This window comes from Lytechinus pictus, chromosome 2, assembly GCF_037042905.1.
Source record: "Lytechinus pictus isolate F3 Inbred chromosome 2, Lp3.0, whole genome shotgun sequence".
Lineage (NCBI taxonomy): Eukaryota > Metazoa > Echinodermata > Echinoidea > Temnopleuroida > Toxopneustidae > Lytechinus > Lytechinus pictus.
The window spans coordinates 52,964,000-52,991,317 of NC_087246.1; the positions used below are offsets into that span (position 1 = coordinate 52,964,000).

The following is a 27,318-nucleotide window of genomic DNA, read 5'->3' on the forward strand; positions in this document are numbered from 1 at the left end:
CAACTTCAAAACAAATAATTGTCTATAAGACCTACATATTCCTCTAATCCAAGGTAATCTCCCAATAAATTTGTTGACCCAAACTTTGGCGTTCTATCCTCTTTAACAGTATAATGCCCCTCCACTTGCTGCAGTGAAAACCAAATTCGAATATATCTTAATGAACCCCCATAACGTACCTCAGTGTTTTGGAATTGCATATGGTAAATCATGTAATCTAAAGTGAGATAATATCAACAAGCCTCAAAGAGCTTTTGCAACCCCCCCCCCTCACTCTCTCTTACTCTTTCTCTTCAACTAATGTGTAAATATGTGTTTAGCTGTAAGCTACGTAATTTGGAATAAAATGAAGAAAGAGCTGTTCCTACGCTCTCGAGGAATCTCTGGGCCTCATTACATAAAAGAAACTATTACGGTTTCTTTGCCATACAATATTAACTACCGTGGTAACATTGCTCAACAGCCAAGCAAAATCAAGGATTCCATGAAAGATTCAAATTTACTATCCTAGTGACTTTTATGCAACGAAGCCCAGGTAATCAGAAGAAATATCCATGTGAACACCTTGAACAGCTGCTTTGATGCCGTAATCAAGAGAAAAGACTAAGACCTTGACTTTTAACATTGCATTATGTTTTATTTCAAAGATGAATGACCACATCAAATGACTATGAAAACATATCAACAAAACAATTAGCTCTTCTTCAGTTTACTGTGTACAAACACATTTTTTTCTTTCCGTTTTTAATGTACCTTTCTTTAAGTAAAGCCTGATTCAGGTGTGTTCACCATCCACTCTTCAGGGAAGCATTTCATGAGAAAACCTGTCATCCTTCATCCTACAAGTCCTGTCTTATCTGACCGTTACCATATCAACAAAGTTTCTCAGCCACTTAAAGCAGAGTAAAGTTGTCAGGGGCCCGTTGCATAAAGAGTTGCAATCAAATGCAACTCTAAAAATCATGTATTTTGAACTTGCGATTGATTTTTTGACTTGCGTTTCAATGCAACTCTTTCTGCAACTGACCTCAGGTCTGACAAATTGTCAGTAGACAAATGGTGATGAAACACTGTAAAACAGTAAATGCATATATGTTTTAACTTAAATGAATTATCACATAACCTCACCTCTCCCTCGTTTACAGTAACAAAAAAATTTACAATCTTTAACTTGAAAAGTAAACTTATTATAATGAAATTCTGACTTACAAAAAGTTCAAGTAAACATATCTAATAACAAGATCAAATCTATCAACCCAAATATCTTTTAGAGCTTTGAAAATTTTCCTTCTAGTCTTTTTTATTACAAAACTGTGTTCATACACATGAAGATATCCGGTATATCTTTTGGAACAACTGATGAGGCCTCTATAAAAAGTGTTAAAAATGATATTATGAATTCCCTTTCAAGTTTTGGACTTCAAAATACTTTAAAAGTCAAACAACTAACAACATATAAAACAAACTCTTCTAACGTGTTTTGCACATATTTGATGCACTTCATAAACATTTGCAAACAAATTTCAAAACACATACAGTTGCATGCTATTGGTTACAGAACTTTAACATAGTATTTACTATTTATTTCCCATTTCTGCTGCTTTTAAAGCACATTTAAAAACAAAGTGTTCAAGTTCTGCAATGTTTTAAAATTTAATTGTGAGGTCAGGTGTTAAAAAATGTTACTTTCAATAAAGTTTGTTTCTCTGGGCTCACTGAACATTGTAGTGTTGTTGTCTACATTCTACTCTCAGCATGAAAGAGTGCATTTTGAGGTGGGGTTCCAAGGTTCCAAGCCTGTAGCTAAAGGCAGATAAGTATGGGAGAACAAGTGGAATGCCTCTGGCCGTCTCACCTGCATCACGCGATTCAATATAGCAGCAGTGCTGATTTTGAAAACTACTATAACTCGCACAAGATGTTCAGTGATACTTGGTTACTCTTATTTCCACGTTTTATGAACTAGACCAATACACTTATAGAGATATGATGGCAATTCAACAAATACCCCCAACGTGGCCAAAGTTCTTTGACCTTACATGACCTTTGACCTTGATCATGTGACCTGAAACTCGCACAGGATGTTCAGTGATACTTGATTACTATTATGTCCAAGTTTTATGAACTAGACCAACACACTTTCAAATTTATGGCTGTAATTCAACAAATACCCCAATTTGGCCAAAGTTCATTGACCCTAAATGACCTTTGACCTTGATCATGTGACCTGAAACTTGCACAGGATGTTCAGTAATACTTGATTACTATTATGTCCAAGTTTCATGAATCAGATCCATAAACTTTCAAAGTTATGATGGTAATTCAACAGATACCCCCAATTCGGCCAAAGTTCATTGACCCTAAATGACCTTTGACCTTGGTCATGTGATGTGAAACTCATGCAGGATGTTCAGTGATACTTGATTAACCTTATGTATAAGTTTCATGAACTAGGTCCATATATTTTCTAAGTTATGATGACATTTCAAAAACTTAACCTTAGGTTAAGATTTTGATGTTGATTCCCCCAACATGGTCTAAGTTCATTGACCCTAAATGACCTTTGACCTTGGTCATGTGACATGAAACTCAGGCAGGATGTTCAGTAATACTTGATTAACCTTATGGCCAAGTTTCATGAACTAGGTCCATATACTTTCTAAGTTATGCTGTCATTTCAAAAACTTAACCTCAGGTTAAGATTTGGTGTTGACGCCGCCGTCGCCGTCGCCGTCGCCGTCGGAAAAGCGGCGCCTATAGTCTCACTCTGCTATGCAGGTGAGACAAAAACAGGTCCTTGGGTACAAAATACCAATGAAAATTTGAAGAATTTTGGCTGATGACCTTTTTTTTTTTCGCTTGTCAAATTTTTCTGAGACAAATGGCCAACAGTTTTTACTGATTACTTTTTTGTTTTGTTTAAAACAATGCAGAGCAGCATTTGTGGTCAATAAAACCATTATCCAATATTTTCACATCATAATTTGGATAATACTGAAATATTGACAAGTGCTATTCCTCAAGCAGTTTGAAAGTTCAAACAACACACATTCAGGCACATCTCATGGCCTCAAGACTTTGAACTTTTGACCTCACAACCTCTAAATGCAAGAAGATATTTGCGATCAATTGCAAATTTCAGAAGCACATTTACGAGTGATGGATCAATTCTAACGAAAGCAAATCAATTTATATTTCTTGATGCAAGAAGCAGGCCATCAATCAATCACGTATTTGCAATGAAATGCATGAATTTCAATCGATTTTTTTACCTAAAATTGAATTGCGATCAATTGCAAGTTTCTTGCAATCTTATAGGACAACCTATAAGATTGTCCCTCAAAGATACATACATGAACCAGGTTTGAAATTGATCTCTTAAAATCTAGTCCATCCCAGAAAAAGATTGATTGAATCAAAAGAGAACTAGTTGGATTTATGCATATAGATGACATTGCCAGATCTGAACTAATTGCTTACTTTATTCTGATATTGTGAAAACCATCAACATATTCTAATCACATCAATATCATAGTAATTAAAGAATATGATTTCTAATTCCATACCATTCATATTCATTAAAAATAAGGGGCATTTCATATTTTCAATGATTCAAAGGAAATCTTTAACCTTGACACCACTAAATGGGATCATTGTCACTCTTATGAACTAGCCATTCCAAAGTCTGAAGTTGAACCGTCAATTGGTACTTAACTTTGGTTATCACACAAAAAAAGTATTTTCCTTTACAGAATGACCTCTGTGACTTTTGATATCCTCTAAACTAATCAGACCACGGTCTCTCCTATGACATACTTGGAGATGGACAAGCTTGAAGTTAATCCTTGAAATAGCTAATATCATTAATGAATAGCCAATATCAGGAATGGAAGACCAGAAAACAATGCCTCCGGCAACCAGCTACAGATGGCAGAGGCAAAAGAATAGACCCCAATACATAGTTAACACTTAAAATTTGTAGATTACCACTTGGTCTATACACGTTTTGTAAACTTTCAGTTGGTCTTATCCCATATAATTCAATCCTAGTTAATCTTCAGCCAGTTCTCTGCTAACCATTTGGTCTAACTGCCATTTATCCTATTCACAATTTTGTCTACTTTTCAGTTAGACTTTACCCATTTAACACCACTATTGTTTATGAACCAAATTTTCATTTGACAAAGTAGATCTACAAAATATAGGCAATGTGGAAATTAGACCATCTAGACTTAATGAGAGTTAGGCAAAGTGAGTAGTAGACCAAGTGATGGATTAACCAAACAACAATTAGATCAAAGTGATAGTAGTCCAAGTAGGTTAGGCATGATGATCTGTTAAACAATCTGTGAATTAGGCCAAGTGCATAAAAACCTGCAAATTTGCATATTGTGAGACATAGAAAAGAATGGATGATATTTCACTTGAGAATAATACAAAGTGCATGAATTACACAAATCCGGATGCTCTTTGAGACCGAAAAAAAAAAAATTAATTACCACAGAATACATTCACAGGAAAAAAAAAAAACTGTCTTCAAGATTTGGGGAAGAGTGCCATTAACCATAATTGGACAGGTAAAGTTGTGTGCACACATGGTACAGAATCTTTATTCTAACGATGTGTGGAGATGTTTCCTAATCATAAATCAATGTTTTGACAATGACATAGAATACCTTAAATCAGGAAGAAGAAAGGATTATATTACAAAGCACAAACAAAAATATATCTTTCAGTTTATTGTGATGTTATGGTAAAACGCAATTTGGCTATCACCTTATTCCAATTAGAGTCTGACATTGATAAGATGAAATGGGTGGATTTATAAATGCAGGTATTTATAGGCCTACAATGACTTCATTCCTTTGATTTGTACCACTGTTTCATTTCTTATTCATTCCATAGTTTTGCTATTTTAGCATTTCTTATCATCCTCTCACTTAGGGATGACATCTTGGCCTTGTACTCATGGAGATCTACTCTTTGTTCAAACTCAAAGTTTTCAAATCCTGTATGTGATCTTCCAGGAACTTCAACCAGGCACTTCTTATTGACCAGGAGTTCAACCAGATTTGCAGTATCAGATTCTCCAATTTCAAAGGTATACTTTCCTGGTGCTCCCTCATCTCCCTTCACGCTTTTCCCCAACACCTGAGCATCAAACAGCCTATTCACTGTTTTCTTGGACCAAACCCCTTGAACAGAGCGAGGTATGGAACCGTAATTGAGAGTTCCTGCGACATCTTTCACTGATTTCATGTAATCCTTATTCATGATGTCCATTCCAAGATCCTTTCCTGCATTGTTTCCATCACCACCATGCATGTTCATTGTTCTATTCCACAAAAGCTGATGAGCTATCCTCTCTGATACTCCCCCATTCACATCCATAAGAAGAGTGTGTCCTTCAGTGAGGTATTTCCTGTGGTGCTTGTCAAAGAAATGTGCAAGATCAAGACGCCAATGTTGGATCATGCGATTACCGTCTCCTTCTCGTATCGCATCATGACGTACCATCTCACTCAGACCGAGATGGAGCAGAGCTTTGGAATATTCATATTTTGAGTCCACATCTTTCTTCTGCTTCTTCTGTTTTCCTTTATCCTTCAGGTGTTGCTGATGGCATCTATCGCTGCAAAGCCATTGTCCATGGATGAGGATATCTTGATTCTGCTTCAGGCAATCCCAATGGCACCATTTATCTTTTCTACATCTCTTGTTGCCACACATCATAATCCTCACATCTTCGTGTTTTTCTTTACAAATACAACAAGATCTTTCATCATCCTCATCATCCTCGTCTTCATCATCGTTCCCAAGATCCTCTCCAACAGTTTCTCCAGCTCCCTCTTCATCCACCATCATGTCTCCCTCGCCTATCTGGTAAGGATGGAAAGACATATCTAGCACAAATTTACATGTGTTACTGAAGTAGGAGAACATGTCCTCTGGGTCTTGTGGCAGGTCTTTAGGGGTATCACTCAGCTTTTCTATGCCCATGAATTCACATGCTGCAGCCAACACATACGCCTCTGTTGTGAACCTCAAAAGGTTGGTTGCATCATCAAAACACTGGGAGACTTTTGGTGTCACCTTACTATGCTTGTATTTGCTTTTTACATAGTACATACTTCCACATGACTTGACACTCTTCACATCATAAAGGAGTTTGTAGGTATCCTGTAAAAACAAACCCCCAAAAAATAAATAATGCATGAATAATTGATATATACTGCTAAATGTTGTACAGTTCAGTGAGGTACATTTACTTTCCATCACTTCAGAGGGAAAATACATTACAGAATCCAGATTACCTAGCCAATGCAAAGCAGTCTGTCTCCTGAATATTGCATTTTTAACAGAGAGATAATAAAGACAAAGGGAGAGGGTGGAAGGCAAGGGCAGAATGAAAAATGGCTGCTGATAATTCAAAATACAACCACTCATAAATCATTAATAAAATCTCCATAGATGACAACATACAATATAAAGGCCTTACAGAAATATTCAAATTTTTAATTTTCCATTGCCCCTTTGAATTCAAAGTTTGCAAAGTTTACTCTTACATGACTAATTATTCAATATCTCAGAATGACTACAATCCCTTAGTCCCCCTCAATGCAACCGACTGACAAAATGAACATGTAGGTACTGGAGTATAATTTTTACATTTGTCTCTTTCATAAATACTCATCTCCCACCACAAGAGAAAATATTAGCTGATTATTGGTTTCAAGTTTTGGTCAGGTTTTTGTCCCTCAGCCTGATCTACAAAACAGGATACTTTGCTGACAACAATGTAACAACCAAAGTTAACCCTACAGAGCAAAATGGAAAAGTTTTGCTTGTTTTCCCTTTCGAGAAATCTAAATTGACAAAAAATTGCCATTAAATAATCCTTTTCACGTTTGACAAATTGGCTATTAGATGGGTCAATTTACGACCAAAAATACCCTTACCCGGAACAAATTGCAACAAATGATTTTTCAATGGTTTTTTGTACTATTTGACCTCAGGAATAACATACTAAAAATCTACCAAAATCTGCATCCGGGAAAGGGGTTATTTTCAAGATGGCGTCCAAGATGGCCGACGTTCACTGAAAATGGATACAACTGACTTATTATCCACCACAGAATACTATTTCGGTTCATAATCCATGGCCTAGGGGTAAAAGAAAAATGTTGATACAGGCTAAAGTGAATTATAGCCCCTGGCAAATCCAAGATGGCGCCCAAAATGGCTGCCGTAGACTGAAAATCCACAATTCATCTAAGTGGCTTTAATTTGTTTTTTATTAAATGGTTTTTAGCGTGAAGTAGTACATTGGAACAAGTTACAAGGACAGCCAGTGATCTGGTGTGTCCAAAAATCCCAGATGGCTTCCAAAAATGGAGTTTAAAATGGCTGTTGATAATTAAAATGGACATAGCTCATTTCATATCCGCCTGGGACATAATGATTTTGGTGTCTATACCATGTTTTCAATGGTCAAATAAGACATTGGGACAAGTTACAAGGACATTCAGTGGTCCAGTATGTTCAAAAATCTAAGTTGGTTTCCAAAAATCTATTCTAAATTGACTGTTGTTACTTAAAGCGGGAATAGCTTATTTCATATCGGCCTGGGAGATGCGACTCTTGTGTCTAAACCACTGGTTTCAAGGGTCAAAATATTCATTAGGACAAGTTTTAAGGACAGTCAGTGGTCTGGTATGACCAAAAATCGAAAAAAGGCTTCCAAAAATTTATTCTAAAATGGCTGCTGATACTAAAAAGTGGCACAGTTCATTTTATATCCGCCAGTGATTTGATTTTGGTGTCTAAACTATGGTTTTAAGGGTTAAATCATATATTAGGACAAGTTACAATGACAGTGATGTAGTTTGTCCAAAATTCCAAGATGGCTTCCAAAAATGGAGTAAAAATATGTCTGATGTTACGTATAAAAGGTCATAGTTTGTTCAATATCTGTCTGGGGAATAGGAGTTCGGTTCTAAACCATGGTTTAAAGGGTCAAGTAATACACTAGGGTAAGTTACAAGACCAGTCAGTTGTCTGTATGTTAAAAAAATCCAAGATGACTTCAAAAATGGGGTGAAACTTGACTGTTGTTACTTAAAATTATACATAGTTTATTAGAAATATACCTTGGAGGTATGATTTTAATGTCTACACCAGAGTTTAAAGGGTCAAGAAATACATTGGGTTAAATGAAAAGGTCAGTTGGATGTCAGGTATGTCCAAAAATTGAAGACGGCTTGAAAAAATGGGGGTCTTAAATGAATGTTGTTGCATGAAATTCGATATAGAACATTACAATACGCATAGGGGATATTATTTTGGTATCTACACTAGGGTTTCAAGGGTAAAAAAAATACTTAATTTTCTTGTAAATTAAGATTATGTTGTATGTACTTATACAATGTTCTGTTTGATTGAAGTGCAACTATATGTTTTGTATACTTTGATTATTTTTGTGACGAATAAAAACTGCAAAGATTAAAAAAAAAAATACTTTGTGACTGGTTACCATGATATTCAGTTATCCATTTTGCCTTAAAATCCAAGTTGGCTGTAAAAATGGGTTTTAAAGAGGCTGCTGTTACAGGTACTTAAAAATTGACATAGTTCTTACAATATCCACCTGTGAGAAATAATCTTGGTGCATACACTTAAATGAATGGGGATGAATTATCGTATTGTTTCATGAGTTGGTAACAGCACCCATTTTGATGAAATTTTAGAATCCGCCGTGTTTTTTTGTTTTTTTTAAAATGGAATACTAACCATCCTTGTTACTTGTCGGAATGTATAATTTGACCCTTCATACCAGAATTTAGACACCAACATTATTTCTTAACAGATAGATATTGCAGAACTCTGACCATTATTGAGTGATATGATTTGTTTTAAATGCCTTTTTTGAAAACCCTCTTGGACAGCTGCATATCCATGTAACCAGTCCAAACGTATTATTTCAACAATGAAATCAAAGTGTGAACACCAAAGTCATATTTCCTTAGTGGATATTAAATGAACTATGTCAATTTTTAAAGTAACAGCATTCATTTTTTACTCTGATTTTTTGGAAGTCATCTTGGAATTTCGACATACTGGACCACTGACTGTCCTTGCAACTAATCTTTTGACTTTTAAAACCATGGTAAAGACATCAAAATCATATACCCTTGATGGATATTACACAAGCTATATCCATTTGTAAATACCAGCGGCTAATTTATACTATTTTTAAGCCACTGTGGACTTTTGGACACACTAATTGACCACCCATCGTCCTTGTAACTTATCCTAATGTATTATTTGCCACATTTAATCACGGTATAGGCAATAAAAATCATATTCCCGGATATTGAACATGATATTTTGTTGTTTTTTTAAAGTAGAAACAGCATTTTTAAAATCAATTTTTGGAAGCCATCTTGGATTTTTTAACACACTGGACCACTTACTGTCCCTGTAACTTGTCCCAATGTTTTATTTGACAATTGAAAGCATGGTCTAGACACCAAAATCATATCTCCCAGGTGGATATTATATGAGCTATGCCAATTTTAAATATTAACAGCCATTTTAAACTCAATTTTTGGAAGCTATCTTGGAATTTTGGACACACCAGACCACTGGCTGTCCTTCTAACTTGTTCCAATGTACTACTTCACACTAAAAACCATTGAATAAAAAACAAGTTAAAGCCACATAAGTAAGTAATAGATGAATTTTGATATTTTAGCCTCCGGCAGCCATTTTGGGCGCCATCCTGGAATTTCCTGGTACCCAGGAGTGCTAATATTCACTCTAACTTGTATCAGTAAATTCGTTTACCCACTGGACCATGGAATATGAACCCAAATATGATTCTAGGGTGGATAATGAGTGAGTTATATCCATTTTCAGTGAATGGCGGCCATCTTGAAAATAACTACTTTCCCATATGCGGATTTTGGTATATTTTTAGTATGTTATTCCCGAGGTCAAATAGTACAAAAAACCGTTGAAAAATCATTTGTTGCAATTTGTTCCGGGTCAAACCATATATTGACCCGTCTATATAAAAAGAGCGAAAAAATGGCTTAAAAAAATGGTACATTGCTCACTAATGTCCTGGGTGGCATTGTTTCAAATAGTGTGATCAAAAGTCATGCTTAAAAGCTGACGCGCATGTGGTTTGCAACACACAATCTTATTAATTCGCAGTAGCGTGCATCCTTTAAGCATGATTTGACCAATGCAGTGATACCTTTTACATCACATGCAACTGGAAATGTAAGTGCGACGCTAAATCACACTTAAATCTCTGTGAAAGATCACCCCAGGTTGTGTTTCATTAAGCTGTCTGTATGTTATGTATGACTTTACAATTAACTGACAAATTCTATGGTGCTAAATCACATTCTCAAACATATTGATTAGCATTATTTGAAATCTTAATGTGTGCAGCTTAAAACGCCCTAACAAGCATCTGAAAGCAGTCTATCACTTGTCAAGCTTTCATAACTTGGGACATTAGAAATTCAGTCGTACCAGGGATTATTTGGTGCATCTTATGAACACAAAAAAGATTGTGCAACCTGCCATTGGTAAGGTCATGTGTAACTTATGAAAAGCTTTATAAAACAGTCCACTAAACAATTTAGAATTTGCTTCCTTTAAAGATTTTCAAAAATGCAACAGAAGAAAGAAAGGTTGGGCCTACCTGTAGCAAAAGATGACGTTTATGCCACTCCTGTGCCGACGGCAATAAGCCACTCAGTCTACTCCAGGATGTATCCTCATTGATTCTCGCTGCAATTGCATCACGGAATCTCTCGCAGGACGGTACATCTCCATAGAGAATCATAGGGATTGGTGACTTATCATCCCCTGGTACATATCCGTGCATGTACTCCAATACATCTACCATATCCTCTATCTGGCTATCATCTTTCTCAAGCACTCCTAGTGGTACCTGTACATTAGTTATAAAAAATGTCATTATTATGTTTGTGTGTGTGTCTCTTTGTCCTTTTGAATATGCTTCTTTGTGACCAGCCACCGAATCACCATGAAATTCAATCCCCTCACAGTTCTCAATCATCTAGATCATCGGTGACGTTTTTTTCTCCTTATTTTAAATATAACCCTGGCAGATGTTTCTCGGATAGAAAATAAAAATTTATGGTATGTAAGAAGCTATGGCCCAAGATTTATAATTATCTCTGACAATGAATTCAACTACCATTGAAGAGTGGACAGCATCCGTGAAAATCGTCCTGGTAAAAAAGCACCCTAAACAAGGATTCCAGGGTAGATCAGTACGACACCCTAAACACAAATTTTGTGCATATTTCCTAGAATTCCACAACCTGAACAGAATTTCATTTTTAAAGGATTTTTCTGATATATACCCTCAACTAGGATATTCCCATTTTCACACATGTACTAGACCTACTGGGGATATTGAGATGTGGAGTTAGGGATTCCATTTCGAATTTGAAAATTTTATTAGGCTTCTATTGGGGTTTGCGTAAAGGATTTTCCATTCATGGATTTTGTTACAGTAGGTCCCACAGTCGATGCAAATAACACCCTTTTCAAGTTTAAATATGGTGATTTAGGGGGTATTTTTTCTATTTTTTTTTATTTCTGACACAATTCACATTCCATGCCTATCCAAAAAATGCACCACCTTTACTGCATTTTTTTTCTCTCTAAGATGCTGTCAATTCTCCAATCCCCCCCCCCCCTCCCATATGGGAGTGACCATAGCAATCAGTAAAAAAAATACATAAAAAGAAATGACTGATATTTTTTGTCATTTGTATTAGTTTACTATAATGCCATCAGAAAATGTGATTGAAATATCACAAGATATATGTGTGGATATTTCTGAGTAAGTTGGGCGATGAGAGACTATTTCTACCAAGTTGCTTACAAATAATTATTTTGCATTATTCTAAGGTATACTTACCACAAAACTTTTCTTCTTCATCTCTTCAAGATAGGGATGTGGTATCTGTTCAGTGATGCTCATGTCCTTGAAAAAAGGTATGTGATTGCAAAGTATTCGGGATATCATCACTTCATACTCATCCCTGTGAAAGAAGTTAATCAGAAAGAAACGCAGCTTAAATATTATGTAGCATCATTGATAAAGTATAAGTTTCAAGAAATTATGCCACCACCCCTGATAGAATATAATACAATACAAAGATAAAGCGTTTCCATTTATTGGCATACATAACAAAGTTTGAAGTCGATCCCTTAACAGATCTTTGGATATTGCAAGAACAAACGTTTTCAGTCTGAAATGACCTCTGACCATCATTACTCACATAAATGCACACATGAGCCAGTTTAAAGGTGGTTTCTTAATAATTCTTTAGTTATCTCAATAACATATCTTTGATATGTAATAAACTCTGTGGCCTTATACCTTGTGACCCCAATATCACATCTGATCATAGTCCATCAATATATATACATTTATCATATTGATATTTTGATTAATTTTCAGACAAAGCAAGAACAGGAGGGACAGACATTGCATGAAAATATAATGCCTCCTACAACCATGATGTGAAGCGCAGAAGCAAAACAATTAAAAGGGGATAAATTTACCGTAGATTATCAATATCATCAGTAGAAGGGAGGAAGATATCTTGAGAAATACTTGAAAGCTGTTCCAAAGATGGTTCCTCGTCTCTAAGATGGAAACATGGGACACGGTCTAACTCTCCAAAGCACTGTACCATGCTGTTCAGTTTTCCATTCATACTTGAACGGAACTTTGCTGCCGAGCTATGATCAACACTGGCACACATCAAGGTATATCCTAATGGTGTTGCTGCATATCAATTGAAAAGAAAGCATTTTCATCAACAAGTAGGCCTATAATAGCCATTTCTATAAGTGATATACCCATAACATATCCATTCAAATCAAAATCTGATTTATAATAAAATTGGAAAATAATTGCATTTTAACTTTTCACCCAGTTTTTTGTTTTCAAAACAGTAATATGCACATCCTGAACTGAATCCAAATGGAGGAGCTGAAGATGTCACATATTTTTTGTGTATTTCATTATATCAAAATACCATATTTCAATATTCATAGCTTTGCAATGTAGAAGGCTCTTTCTCTGATTCACAATGAATCATAATCATCAATGATATCATGACATCTTCAGTTCTCTCATTTGCACTACACCTAAAATGCTCATAAAACAAATTCATGAAAATCTTAGGAAAAAAAATAATAATAAGGTGTCCTACCTTTCTTATTCTTAATCCTATCTTGAAGTAATTGTCAGTGTTATGCTTATTTGAATGATAATTCTTTATCTATTCATCACAACTTTTTGTGGGGTGGCCTTGACTTTAAGAGAACTTAAGTGAATAGTTCTTGAGTTTCTTAGCACTCACCTGTTTTCGTTTTGGGGGCCTGGACTTGTCTCTCATTATCAGAGTTAATTGAGGCATCATCGGCTTCTTCTCCAACTATATGAAGATATAGGAATAAAGACTAGAATGCCCTTTTCTACATTCACATGAAAGCAAGGTTCATCATTCTACCCCTTTTGTTTGTTTTCATCTACTTGTAGCATTCTTCAATCCAGGCAGGGTAGGGATTCACCCCCATGACCAGCATGGATTGCACAACTTCTTTACAACAACAATAACAACTAGATTTTAATTCGTCATACGGACGAATTAGGTGGTCTGTCCTTATTCTCGCCATCATGATCACTATTACCATGTTCAAGCAGATCAATATGATCTTCATGATGACAACGGAATGTTCATTATGGATGGAATACTTGTGAAAGACGGGAGATGATAAAGCACTGTGAAAAGGGTCTCTTTGATATATGAAAATACATGTGATATGAAAAAAGTTATTATAATCTGTTTAATCTTGCTAAATTTTAACTTTCATACCTTTTAATTATCATAAAGGATCATGTACGAGGTGGTAAAAAGAAAAAAAAAATGAAAAAAAAATCATCTTGTTCACCCCCAGGACTCGAACCTGCGCCCCCGAGAACTCAAGTCAAGTGCGTTATCCATTGAGCCACGATATTCCCCAAAGAGATTACACGTTCCCATAGAGATTACACGTAAGCAAATTTGAGAATTACAAATCCAATTTTGCAAGCGAAAAACGGGCATGATCCTGACATCTGATCGAAAAATGGAGGGCACATTTCCGAAAGCTTAGAATCTCAGCTACATCATACCAAAAGCTCAGGGATAACTAACAAGAAAAAATGGAGATATAGCTCACGAAATAGAGGAATGTAGAATCTAGTTTTGAGAAAAAGTCATGTCCCATAGAGATTACACGTAAAATGAGGAAAAATGACATGCCTCTTTTCATTGCAATTTTACACCATGATGCGTTTTTCAAAATGAAAATTCATGTTAACTGACGAGAAAGAGTACATTCTAAACCCCAACATATCGAAATCTGGGCGAAAAATGATAAATATTCACGGAGTTATGATCAAATTTGCATAAATTTGATGACGTCATTTTTGAAAAAATGAAATTTTCAGTTTAGGCGCAATTTTGATGACGTCATGATCAAATTGAGGGACAATGGTGACATGAAATTAAATCTACAACTCATACTCTATTGATATATGAAAAAAAATTGGGGGTCAATGGACTATTTAAAGAGCTACAGTGAATTTTCAATAGACATGTTTTTGCCCATATATGGCCTGTAGTGAGAGCTCGCGCGCACACGTGCTGCAAAGTATAACGGGTGATAATTTCGTTATTACTTGTCGTAGAAGGTTGATCAAGGTATCAAATTGTTCAGAATTATATTATCGGTGCATTGATATAAAAAAAATTGGCGATTCTATGTTGAAAGATGCAATTACGCGCAAAAACGCGCGCGCATGTGTGTGCGCGCGTTTTTTTGCAAAATGCTTAAAATGGCCTAAAACGTATTGAAAATTTATTTGGAACGAATTTGAGCATTTTAAAATTTTAATGCGCGCGTACGTGCGCGTCGAGGTGCGCGCGCGGAATTTGATGAAATTTTTAGTTGACCGTTGACCTGAAGTTGATGTATACCAAATATAGTTGATTTTTGATGACTCGTTATCGAGATATGATAATGACCTGATTTTTACAAAATGGCGCCTGGATGACGTCACGATGACCTAATGACCTTGAAAAAGTTAATTTTACTAGAAATCATATGGCTTGATGACTGACAGAAATTTGAAGGAAATTGATCATGTCAATTTCGAATGAACGTGTGTACAAAAAAGTGTACGGAAGAAATAAAAATAAATAAAGAATAAAGAATAAAGAAAGAAAATTCTGGCGAAATCAATAGGTGATCTGTCGTTGACAGACCACCTAATAATAACAAGTGGAATGCCTCTGGCTGTCTCACCTGCATCACGTGATTCAATATAGCAGCAGTGCTGACTTTGAAAACTACTATACAATAATTATTCACAAAAAACATCATTCATATAATGATACAATACTATGTTCATTGACACTTGACCTTGATCATGTGACCTAAAACTTGTCAGTGATACTTGATTACCCCTATATCCACATTTTATACACTATATCTATAAACTTTGAAAGTTATGAAAGCAATCTAATAATCACCTCTAAAATGGCCAAAGTTCAATGACCTTAAATGACCTTTGACTTTGGTCATGTGACCTGAAACTTGCACAAGATGTTCAGTGATATTTGGTTACTCTTATGTCCACGTTTTATGAACTAGACCAATACACTTACAGAGATGTGATGGTAATTCAACAAATACCTCCAATATGGCCAAAGTTCATTGACCTTAAATGACCTTGGTCATGTGACCTGAAACTCGGACGGGATGTTCAAAGATACTTGATTACTCTTGATTACTCTTATGGCCAAGTTCCATGAATCAGATCCATAAACTTTTAAAGTTATGATTCAGCAGATACCTCAATATGGCCAAAGTTCGTTGACCTTTGACGTTGGTCATATGACCTGAAATTCGCACAGGATGTTCAGTGATACTTGATTACTCTCATGTCCAAGTTTATTGCTAGATTATATATATATATATATATATATACATGTATACACACTCCTGGAATGTATCATCTACTTTTACTTTAACCCTGTTGTTGCTACTGATTCTCTCACCCTCGTCTAATCCAAAGAGAGGACATTTCAGTATTACAATACATCCTTATATATATGCTTCTGCTCACCCCTCTCTGACTCAACACCACTATCAGCAAACTAGAGAAAGTGAAATTATCTTTATTGTATGAGAACTCACACTCATAAATCTGGGGCCCGTTTCATAAAGGACTTGCAACTGTTGTAACTTTGCCATAATGGCAACTACCATGGTAACATGGCTCAGCAGCCAATCATAATCAAGGTTTCCCTGGTAGTTGCCATAATGGCAAAGTTACAAGTCCTTTATAAAACGGGCCCCAGACCTCAAAAAGACCTAGCATGACTTTATATCTAACAGCAAAGATTAAAGGAAAGATTTATAACTTTTGAAATATGAAATACATAAAGAAATAACACATCATGCTGATTTTGGCCCAATACACTCAATACATTAAACAGAAAAAACGTATTTAGAAAAGTTTCTGTTGACTTCATTCCTTAATAAATGCAATTCATTTACTTTGGTAAGACAATTTTTAAAAGGAACTCATCATAAAATTTTGTAGATTGCATAATTACTGACAGGCATGTAAATTTTGGTCGTGAATGCAGTCAATAGCCTAGATCCCTGGCAGCTGAAATGGATTGAAATAACCAAGTTAATTCTCTATTTGCTCACTATTTTGTACTTCCCTTTGCTTGACATTACAATTTATTGCAATGGCAATGTCCCTTCTCCATCAGTGATAACTTAAATTTCGTGGAAACAATCTCAATCATCAAACCCATTTCTTGCCTCTATTCATCAAACTGCAGTTTCAATGTCTTTATCCAGTTCCTTTCTTTTAGATATTGCATTAGGCCTCCACCTAAAAACACTTTTTTGTTATATATAGCAGCAAATGACGTTGACAGTCATTTTGATTAAAGCAAATTAAATTCTGCTCTTAATTATTTTTGACTCACCTGCTTCTGTTTGTGAAACCGTGTCCATTTCATCATTACTAGGGTTCATTTTATCATCAGTGGCTTCATCAGCTGTATCAAGAATTCAAAAGACGTACATGTATAGCAGTCACGATATGAATCCATTACCATGAAAGCATTTATTCATTATCTTATTCCTGCAACAATCCCTCGTTTCTCTATCACAAAACTCTTTCATTCTTCCTTTCTGTTTTTATCTCCCTATTACATATAAAACAAATGATTAATACAGGTTTAGGCAAATTGATTTTATGAACCTGCATTGGTCTATTTAGTGCATTTAGATACACATAATTTTTTATACACTAAATGAGGCATATATATGCCATAAATTTTAAATAATCCGTGGTCTTAAATTTAAACCACTTTTGTGAATTCCACCTAAAAGGTCTCCATTATTCCTATCATAAATATTATAACTTATAAATCTAATGAATTTTGATTGATTGCCTCGATTTCATATCATTTGATCCATACCTTTTTCCCATTCTGTCAAGTCTACCCACTCATCATCTACAGCCATTTTTGCTTGCTGGTTTGTTGACCGGCGCTCTGTGATTTGCTGTCGTTGTTTGCGGATTGCATCATTGCCTTGGGTTTTCGAGGCTTGCAGGGTTTTTAAGGTGGTTTTGACATTGAAAGTAATACCAAGCCTGTTCAGCTTGTCGAAAGCCTGCAAACATAAAGCATGTACCTATGTAGATTACTACGTTCAGGGGCAGTGCCACGTTGAAAAAGTTACCTACTCCATGACTTTTCAATTAGTGCAAAAAAGTGGGAAGAAAAGAGAGGAAAAGAAAGGGAAAAGAAGAAGGGTGCACAAAGGAGAGGTCGGCTGGCTCGTGTAATGCTTTACTCTCCCCATTATTCAATTGAACTGACATGATCTTTAGGCCATCTTTCCCCCAAAATCAAAATAACCATCAGTGCCCCTGGATATATATTGTGGCAACTGATAAAATGAGTCGAGTAGCTTGGGTGGATTGCTATTCAAAGACAACACTCAACTTATAATAGTACATCATAGATAGAATATAGAAAAATTATCATTCTGATTTAACTTTATTACTGAGGGCCGTTTCATAAGGCTGTTCGTAAGTTAAGAGCGACTTTAAGAACTGGTGATCATTTCTTGTGGTAAATGGTGTATACCAAAATGCTAAATAGCGATGGTTTAGTGCGTAAGAAAGGATCACCAGTCGTTCTTAACTTACGAACAGCTTTATGAAACGGCCCCTTGAATTCACAAGAATTGAATTACCAGTGAGTATGTGACTTTATTGATACCCAAATGTGCTTACACATCATTACAGAACATAAATATGCAAGTCACTATTTTCTGAAAACAAAGAGGATACAAGATGCTGTTTAATGCACATTATTATTATTATTATAATTATTCATTCTGAAGTTTGTTCCTAAACTTTCCAAGCAGGGAAAAAATTACATAGGGGCTGGGGGCGATTTACATGCAGCCCCAGAAATGGAAATCCCCATTCATCTCAATGTCAAAGCTTATCTAAAGTTGAAGATTAACCACCCTTTCACATGGTAAACGATTTGTAATTTGAATGATTCCAGTGAAAAATAAGGCTAATGATGAATTTTTAGCACGTGTGAAACCAAACTAGAATCACGAACGGTAATCACAATAACAAATTCAAATTCTACTCCGGAGGTGAATTCCAGTTAAGTTTCACTCAAAATACGGTACAATTTTTTTTTGTAAGAAAGGCTTGAAATCCAAAACATCTTTTGGGGGACGGAGCTTACGTGACCTTTCAAGCACTTGTTCAGGGTCTCATTGTCTCATTCATCCCTTCCGATTATATTTGCCAAGTCACCAAGGACACAAACCGCCTTCACTCGGGAATTCAAATTCAAATCAGTTTTCGAGTGAGCGTGTGAAAGGTCCGATGATTGTAAAGACGATGATTCACATGTAAAAATGCCCTTAGACAGTAAGTTGTGAAAAGAAGCCCCAGAAAATGAAAAAAAAAATTGTCTGTTTCCATGTGCTCGCTGAATCAAGAGAGGAATGAGCAAAGGTCCTTAGGCAGCAAGATAAGCTAGCTCAAAACTACTTGACTTTTGATAGACCAATCTATTATGTTATTTCCAACAACTACATACATGTATGATAATTGGCTTTTATATAGCGTGATCCCAGTCTGTGACTGCTCAAAGAGCTTCACAATTAGGCCTATTATTACCTGGTCCCCCTGGTCCCAGGAGTCATAGCTTTTCTTCCCAACCTATTAGGTGCAGTCTTGCTAAACCAACCACAATGACGATTGTTTCCTACCAATACCCAATCAGCACCTGGGTGGAGAATGGCAAAAACGTGGATTGACGTCTTACCAAAGGATGCTAGGCTATGTGGGATTTGAGAACACGACCCTCTGATTGAGAGGTGAGAGTCAGAACTGCTACACCACAACGCTTATACATAATATGTACAGTGGTGCTCAAAAGTTAGTGAACCCCACCTGAAAGTGCACACATGAAAAGTGTTCAAGTTCTGCCACGTTTGAAGGCCTGGTCCCACTGGCCGACGGACACAAAACGTAGGCCTACTCATAACGGATACAGCGGACAAGCAAAATTTTGGGGTGGCTCCATCCGTTTTCATCCGGACAATGGACAAAATGGGAAAACAATTCAATCACAGTGGACGAATGCTCGATGGATGAAGAATGTGTGGAACATGTACGCAAGAGTACAAAACAGATACATTTAACGTTTTCCAATGGATGGCAAGATTCTTTTCCCTTTTACATCCTCTCTGCATCCGTAAGTGCACTGGGACCAAGCCTTTGGATGTTCCATTGTGATGTCAGGTCATGAAATATTACATTCAATAAAGCTTTTTTCTCCCGGTTCGCTGAACATTGTAATGCTGTCTCTACATTCAACACTCAGCTAGAAAAAGTGCATTTTGTGGTGGGATCACTAACTTTTGAGCACAACTATACCATCAGTCAAATTGGAACTGTAGATTACAGTATGTGTCGTGTGGTCCAGTGGTTAGAGTATTGGACTCATAATCACTCTGCTATTGTCTCCATTTTGATTAAAAGATTAAAAGATTAAAAGAGTAATATCTGTCATCTATAACTTCAGCCACTATGACTGATTAACCTGGACGTGAAATGTTTCCTAGGTAATTGTTATAATTATACCACTTTGGCATTTACCAGCAATAAGCTGTCCTGCCGAGTTGTTACTTGAGTTACTATACCATAAACAGAAACAGAAACTGTGGCATATATTTGAATCAATTTCCTTTTTTGGGGGCAAGTCCAAGAATCCGCGCATGTTACGTATGGGACATTTCAGAGGCTTTATTGACCTGAAAAATAGTGTTAAATGACTTTGATTAGATTGAATTCCCTCATGATGGTAGACATCTATAAGAATAATCATGCGAAAAATGGTGACATAGGACCTTGACCTTTCAGAGAGAAAAATGTGCGTTACGTATGGGATGCAGAAAAAAGACAATTTTTAAAACCTTTTTTTCAAAGAGAGAATGCTCTGAAAGTATTTCATTTGACAACTTGTAACTTAGTGTGATAGAAGTCACAATACTCCAGTATATCTAAGGCAAGTTTCATGCCATAAGCCAAATCCCTCTAATTACAGACTCTAATTAAACAAATTAATGACATGTTACGTATGGGACATTTGTCCCCATAGAGAATGTACACAACTTTCCCCATAATTAAAAAAAATTGAAATAATTTAAAATATGGAACTAACGAAAGAGTTTCTTTCTTTTAAAATGTTCTATTGAGGCATACTTGATATGACTGAAAGGGAAATTAGCCATTTCAACATTTCTCTTTCTTGTTTTTCATGGTTTCATGAATTTCTCATGTATTTCTATTGTTTTTGTTTTTTTTCATATTTTTCAATTTTTACAATTTTTTTGCTTCAGTTGTTTTCAATTATCAGTATTCATAACAACTAAGTCTTTAAATACTAAGGAAAAGGTAATTAATCACTTTTTAGAGCACTCTAGAAATTTGTTTTTCTCCATTCACTTTGTACACAAATCTCCCTATTGACATTGTGTGTAAATGTCCCATACGTAACAATTTGTTAATTAACTTTTAATTAAAAAGTAAACTCTATTTTTGAAACATTTTGTGGTATAACATTTTCATACTTAACAAATTAGAACTTCACAGAGATGCAACAATACAAGTATTGTATTATGAGAAATAACTTTAAAAAACATCCTCAAAATGTTACGTATGGGACATTCCATCATTGGACAAGACCTAATTTGCATAATTAATCAGATGATACCACTTTTTTCCCCCAAAAGTAATAAGATATTAGGGGTCAATGTCCCACCTGTGACTAAATCTCAGAAGTTTTGTTTTCATTTTCTATGAGTTTTTATAATTGTCCCATATGTAACGCCCATTTACCAATTATGCAAATTAGGTGCCCTAAATTAGCATACATGTAAATATGCATATTATCAAATTTTTCTTAAATGAATTATGAAATTCAACATTTGGGCTTTCTTACCCCACCAAAGATAACTTCTTAAATTAAAGATGAAATTTTGCATTCTAGGGTGACCTTTTCTTGGACTTGCCCTTTTACATTCTTTTTGTTATATTTGTTATTTGATTGTCCTGGGCTCTTCATGTTTGTGAATGACAGAATTAATGTAGTTTGTATTTATTGTTTTTGTAGATATGTCAGTTTTCCTGCAAATAGAACCAGAGTGTCGCTAAGGCAAGCACATCATACGCCCACCTGTAACACAGAAAATGGAGTTATTGGTCAAGCAAGAAAAGTGGAAAGTGGCGACCCCACCTTTAACCTTCTGACCACAAAATAAATAGAATTCCTGGGATCCATGCTTATATCATACACACCAACTGAAGTTATCGTGTTCACAAGGACTGCAGAGGGGTAAGATGAAAGCATGTCACTGTGACCTTAACCTTTTGACCTCAAAACTGATAGGTTTCCTGGGATCCATAATAGTATCATGCACACCAAATTATATGAACATAGGTTAAGTTTAAATGAAGTTTAACTTCAGTTATATCATTTACAAGGAAAGTTAAAGGGGAAGTTCACCCTGAAGAAAACTTTGTTGTAAAATTAGCAGAAAAAAATAAAAAAATATTGGTGAAGGTTTGAGGAAAATCTGTTAAAGATTAAGAAAGTTATTAGAGTTCTAAGTTTTGTATTTGTGACGTCATAAACGAGCAGCTGCCCCATATGTTATGTAATATAAAATGCATGAATTTCACATTTTGTATGGTTCTTGATGACTTAATTTTGTTTTCTATTCATGATCGGGTGTGAAATGATTTGTCTATTGAAATGCAAAAGGAACAGTGAAAACCATTTTCAATTTTCGGAGAAAATGACATTTCATTGTTTTTTTACCATTCGCTATGTAGGAATGCGGCTCGCATATGACGTCAAAAAACAAGTAATTGAAATTCTAATAACTTTTTAATTCTTTGATGAATTTTTCTCAAACCTTCAGCAGTATTTTCTATTATTTTTTCTACTATTTTTACAATAAACTTTTTGTCAGGGTGAACTTCCCCTTTACTAGATACGTCCCGTAGGAAGGGGGTATTAAAAATATAGACTTCTAGATATAATTAGATAAGATACTACAAGTAAAAGGGATACTTTCTTTAAACAAAAGTAGTCAGTATTCACCTTTCTGTTGGTTCCAGAAAACCAGAGGAGAAGACCAATTAATTCTTGAAGAACACTGCATCTCCGAGGACATCTTATGAAGAGCAAATGAGCTACTGTCATTGTTAGTCTCAAATTATCCGTCTTCTTCGGTTCTCTACTCAGTGTGCTGCGCAGAATGGCCATGAGGGTTGGGCAATTCTTCTTCAAGCTCTTGTGTGCAGCTTTCCATGAATAACCCTCCAATGACTTCCTCTTATTCTTCTCATCGACAGTGAATACAGATTCAACTGATTTAATCTCTCTTCTAATTAGCTTACAGATTGAGTCAAGGACATGTTTGTTGAAAGACACTGAATGAGCTCTCATTTTGGACAATGCTAACTTATAATGGCCTTTTCTCAAATAAACTGCAGCTTCTGTAACAAAGGAATCTTTCTGTAAGTAGATTTAGTGAAAAAAAAATTTAATGACTATCAAGGAAGAATTGAATTGACAAAATGATGCACACCATAAAACACAATGGTAGGGTGGACAATAGCATTATAACATCTGAATGTTGACATAGAAAATCCAATTAATATTGGCAATTACTACTGCATTTACAGTATTTGAATATCCCCTGTTGATGGCAATATTTTGTTTTGACACAATTCTTTTAAATAAAGACCCATTTATCACAATATGTAAACTCATATGGGAAAGTTTACTTATTTCAAGAAAGGGTTGGTGCATTAAACAAAGAAAAGTCTGCAGATTGTCTCATGAAAATTTTTCATCTTACACACCATGCTCGAGAAATAATTGCTTTTCAGTATAAAAACAAAATTCAAAAATTAAAATTAACAAGTGGAATGCCTCTGGCCGTCTCACCTGCATCACGCGATTCAATATAGCAGCAGTGCTGATTTTGAAAACTACCATAACTCGGACAAGATGTTCAGTGATACTTGGTTACTCTTATTTCCACGTTTTATGAACTAGACCAATACACTTATAGAGATATGATGGCAATTCAACAAATACCCCCAACGTGGCCAAAGTTCTTTGATCTTACATGACCTTTGACCTTGATCATGTGACCTGAAACTCGCACAGGATGTTTAGTGATACTTGATTAGTCTTATGTCCAAGTTTCAAGAGTCAGATCCATCAACTTTCAAAGTTATGATGGTAATTCAACAGATACCCCCATTATGGCCAAAGTTCATTGACCTTTGACCTTGGTCATGTGACCTAAAATGTGCACAGGATGTTCAGTGATACTTGATTACTCTTATGTCCAAGTTTTATGAACTAGACCAACATACTTTCAAAGTTATGGCTGTAATTCAACAAATACCCCAATTTGGCCAAAGTTCATTGACCCTAAATGACCTTTGACCTTGATCATGTGACCTGAAACTTGCACAGGATGTTCAGTGATACTTGATTACTATTATGTCCAAGTTTCATGAATCAGATCCATAAACTTTCAAAGTTATGATGGTAATTCAACAAATACCCCCAATTCGGCCAAAGTTCATTGACCCTTAATGACCTTTGACCTTGGTCATGTGACGTGAAACTCATGCAGGATGTTCAGTGATACTTGATTAAGCTTATGTATAAGTTTCATGAACTAGGTCCATATATTTTCTAAGTTATGATGACATTTCAAAAACTTAACCTTAGGTTAAGATTTTGATGTTGATTCCCCCAACATGGTCTAAGTTCATTGACCCTAAATGACCTTTGACCTTGGTCATGTGACATGAAACTCAGGCAGGATGTTCAGTAATACTTGATTAACCTTATGGCCAAGTTTTATGAACTAGGTCCATATACTTTCTAAGTTATGCTGTCATTTCAAAAACTTAACCTCAGGTTAAGATTTGGTGTTGACGCCGCCGCCGTCGGAAAAGCGGCGCCTATAGTCTCACTCTGCTATGCAGGTGAGACAAAAATCCTAAAATTTTGGATTTTCTTTTCAAAGATGACATCTGTTTATTGACTCCTAGATGACCTTTGACATTCACCAAATGACATGAAATTCCATTTATCACTTTGCTGATAATTGATAACCACATGAGTTTTAGAAGATGGGGATTTATGCTTTAAAATTATTTGAATTCTTAACTTGAATAGGTTTTTGATATTAGTAGCAAAACATGATCAAAGGTCATTGACCTCAAAAACCTACCCTTGGAGGTGGCAGGGGAATCGTTTGAGTCATCTGATCCCTTCTTTTGGTCACATAGAGTGCCTGAGAGCTAGCCCCAGTTTGTGATTTGCTAGTCCCAGTTTGTGGTTTGCTCCCTTCAGTTTTTCTCCTTTTTGGATTCAAGCTTGGCATTTCCATGAGCGCTCTCTTAATCTCATATCCCAAATATGTATATGGTTTGGTGCGTCTCTTGAGCTTCGCTATTAAATCCTTCAATTCCACACTCAATTTCCCACCCAACTTTCCAATTAATGCAGCACATTTAGGGCAAATGAAGGGTCTACCTGGACCCGAGTCTGGATTCAATTCTATTCCCAGTCTTTGCAGTGCCTCTAAAATTGTAAATGATGAGTGGTCCACTTTACGATGAAGAGATCTTCTTGTTTTTGTACTTCCATGCAGATCACAAGCACAATTGCAGCACCAGTAACTAGCCACCTTAGCCATGGTCAATGAATCTTCAATATCCTGTCAAGAACCAGCTTCACGTCTATAGATCTGTATGTTAACGCAGATCTGGAAGATTTGAGCAACGTTGACAATTAATGCAGATGACGGCAGGAAACGGATGGCAATGACCTTTGTTCTTGGTACAGCACATGTAGATTCTGAAATTAAAGACAAACAGGGACACTGTGAGCATATGATTTAGAAACATCCCAGTCAAGGTGAAACAGATTAAAACATATAGCAGGGGTGATGATAACTCTTAAAAAAAGACATACTTAAGCGAGGGAGTGGAGCGACCGAGGGGGGAGGGTATGGGAGGGGGTACCCCCCCTCCCACGGTAGGGACTTTTTTGCATTTTGGGACTTTAAAATGGTGCAATTTTGTGCATACCTGAGGGGAAATTTGGGCTTCTAGATATAGAGTCTATAACTAAACAAGTGGAACGCCTCTGGCAGTCTCGCCTGCATTACGCAATTTAATATAGCAGCAGTGCTAACTTTGAAAACTACTATAAAATAATCATTCACAAAAACATCATTCATATAATGACATAATACCACGTTCATTGACCATAAATGACATTTGAACAGAGACTTAAGACTGTCAACTACACCCATGTCCACATTTCATTCACTCTATCCATAAACTTTCAAAGTTATGATGGCACTTCAACAATTACCCCAACATGGCCTAAGTTTATTGACCTTAACTGACATTTGACTTGGTTTTGTGACCTGAAACTCACAGGGGATGTTCAGTAATGCTTGATTACTCTTATATCCCAAGTTTTATGAACTAGATCCATAAACTTTCACAGTTAGGATGGTAATTCAACAAATACCCCCAACTTGGCCAAAGTTCATTGACCCTAAATGAACTTTGACCTTGGTCATGTGACCTGAAACTCAGGCAGGATGTTCACTAATACTTGATTAACCTTATGTCCAAGTTTCATGGACTAGATCCATAAATTTTCAAAGTTATGATAGTAATTCAACAAATACCCCCAACTTGACCAAAGTTCATCGACCCTAAATGACCTTTGACCTTGGTCACGTGACCTGAAACTCGACCAGGATGTTCACTTATACTTGATTAACCTTATGCCTAAGTTTCATGAACTAGGTCCATATACTTTCTAAGTTATGATGTCATTTCAAAAACTTAACCTTCGGTTAAGATTTTGAAAAATAATTTTCTCAACATGGTCTAAGTTCATTGACCCTAAATGACCTTTGACCTTGGTCATGTGACCTGAAACTCAGGCAGGATGTTCAGTAATACTTGATCAACCTTATGTCCAAGTTTCATGAACTAGGTCCATATACTTTCTAAGTTATGATGTCATTTCAAAAACTTAACCTTAGGTTAAGATTTGATGTTGACGCCGCCGCCGCCGTCGGAAAAGCGGCGCCTATAGTCTCGCTCTGCTATGCAGGCGAGACAAAAATCACAGGATCTAGATCTATAACAAAAAATCACAGGTCCAACAGAGAGAGATTCAGAAGGTGGTTTCAAACCGCCTCGATCACAAGAATCCCCGTTAAATTACGAGAAATTTTTTAGGCTGAAAAATACCCATTAATTATTCCTGCATTCACACCGCCCTGAAACATACCCTTCGGGATAAGTTCCTGAAGTTACGAGCATGCGCAGTATGGTCTGATAAGCAGCAAGGCGCGAAATTCAAAATCACTAGCCCAGCAGCAACCCATGCACGGCACCGCACCCAACGACACGCTGGGCTAAAAGTTCCCGTAATTTGCTTTCAGACCGCAAAAATACCCACGACCTTGGAAAAATCCCCGCGAAAGTTCTCGTAATTTCGCCAAGTACCT

General features: G+C 36.0%; 1 protein-coding gene across 1 annotated transcript in view; it reads right to left on the reverse strand.

Annotated features, from left to right (window-relative positions):
- Positions 1–611: 611 nt before the first annotated feature.
- The window catches only part of LOC129253993 (uncharacterized), a 31,683-nt gene continuing 4,976 nt past the window's right edge, over positions 612–27,318 (reverse strand). The window contains exons 2-10 of the mRNA XM_064095139.1: positions 25,009–25,637; positions 22,848–23,264; positions 17,619–17,814; positions 17,121–17,192; positions 13,428–13,502; positions 12,622–12,847; positions 11,972–12,095; positions 10,718–10,969; positions 612–6,180 (exon numbers count right to left, since the gene is read on the reverse strand). Coding sequence (XP_063951209.1) covers positions 4,891–6,180; positions 10,718–10,969; positions 11,972–12,095; positions 12,622–12,847; positions 13,428–13,502; positions 17,121–17,192; positions 17,619–17,814; positions 22,848–23,264; positions 25,009–25,476 — 3,120 coding nt within the window. The 5' untranslated portion in view covers positions 25,477–25,637 and the 3' untranslated portion in view covers positions 612–4,890. The remainder of the gene's footprint in view (positions 6,181–10,717; positions 10,970–11,971; positions 12,096–12,621; positions 12,848–13,427; positions 13,503–17,120; positions 17,193–17,618; positions 17,815–22,847; positions 23,265–25,008; positions 25,638–27,318) is intronic.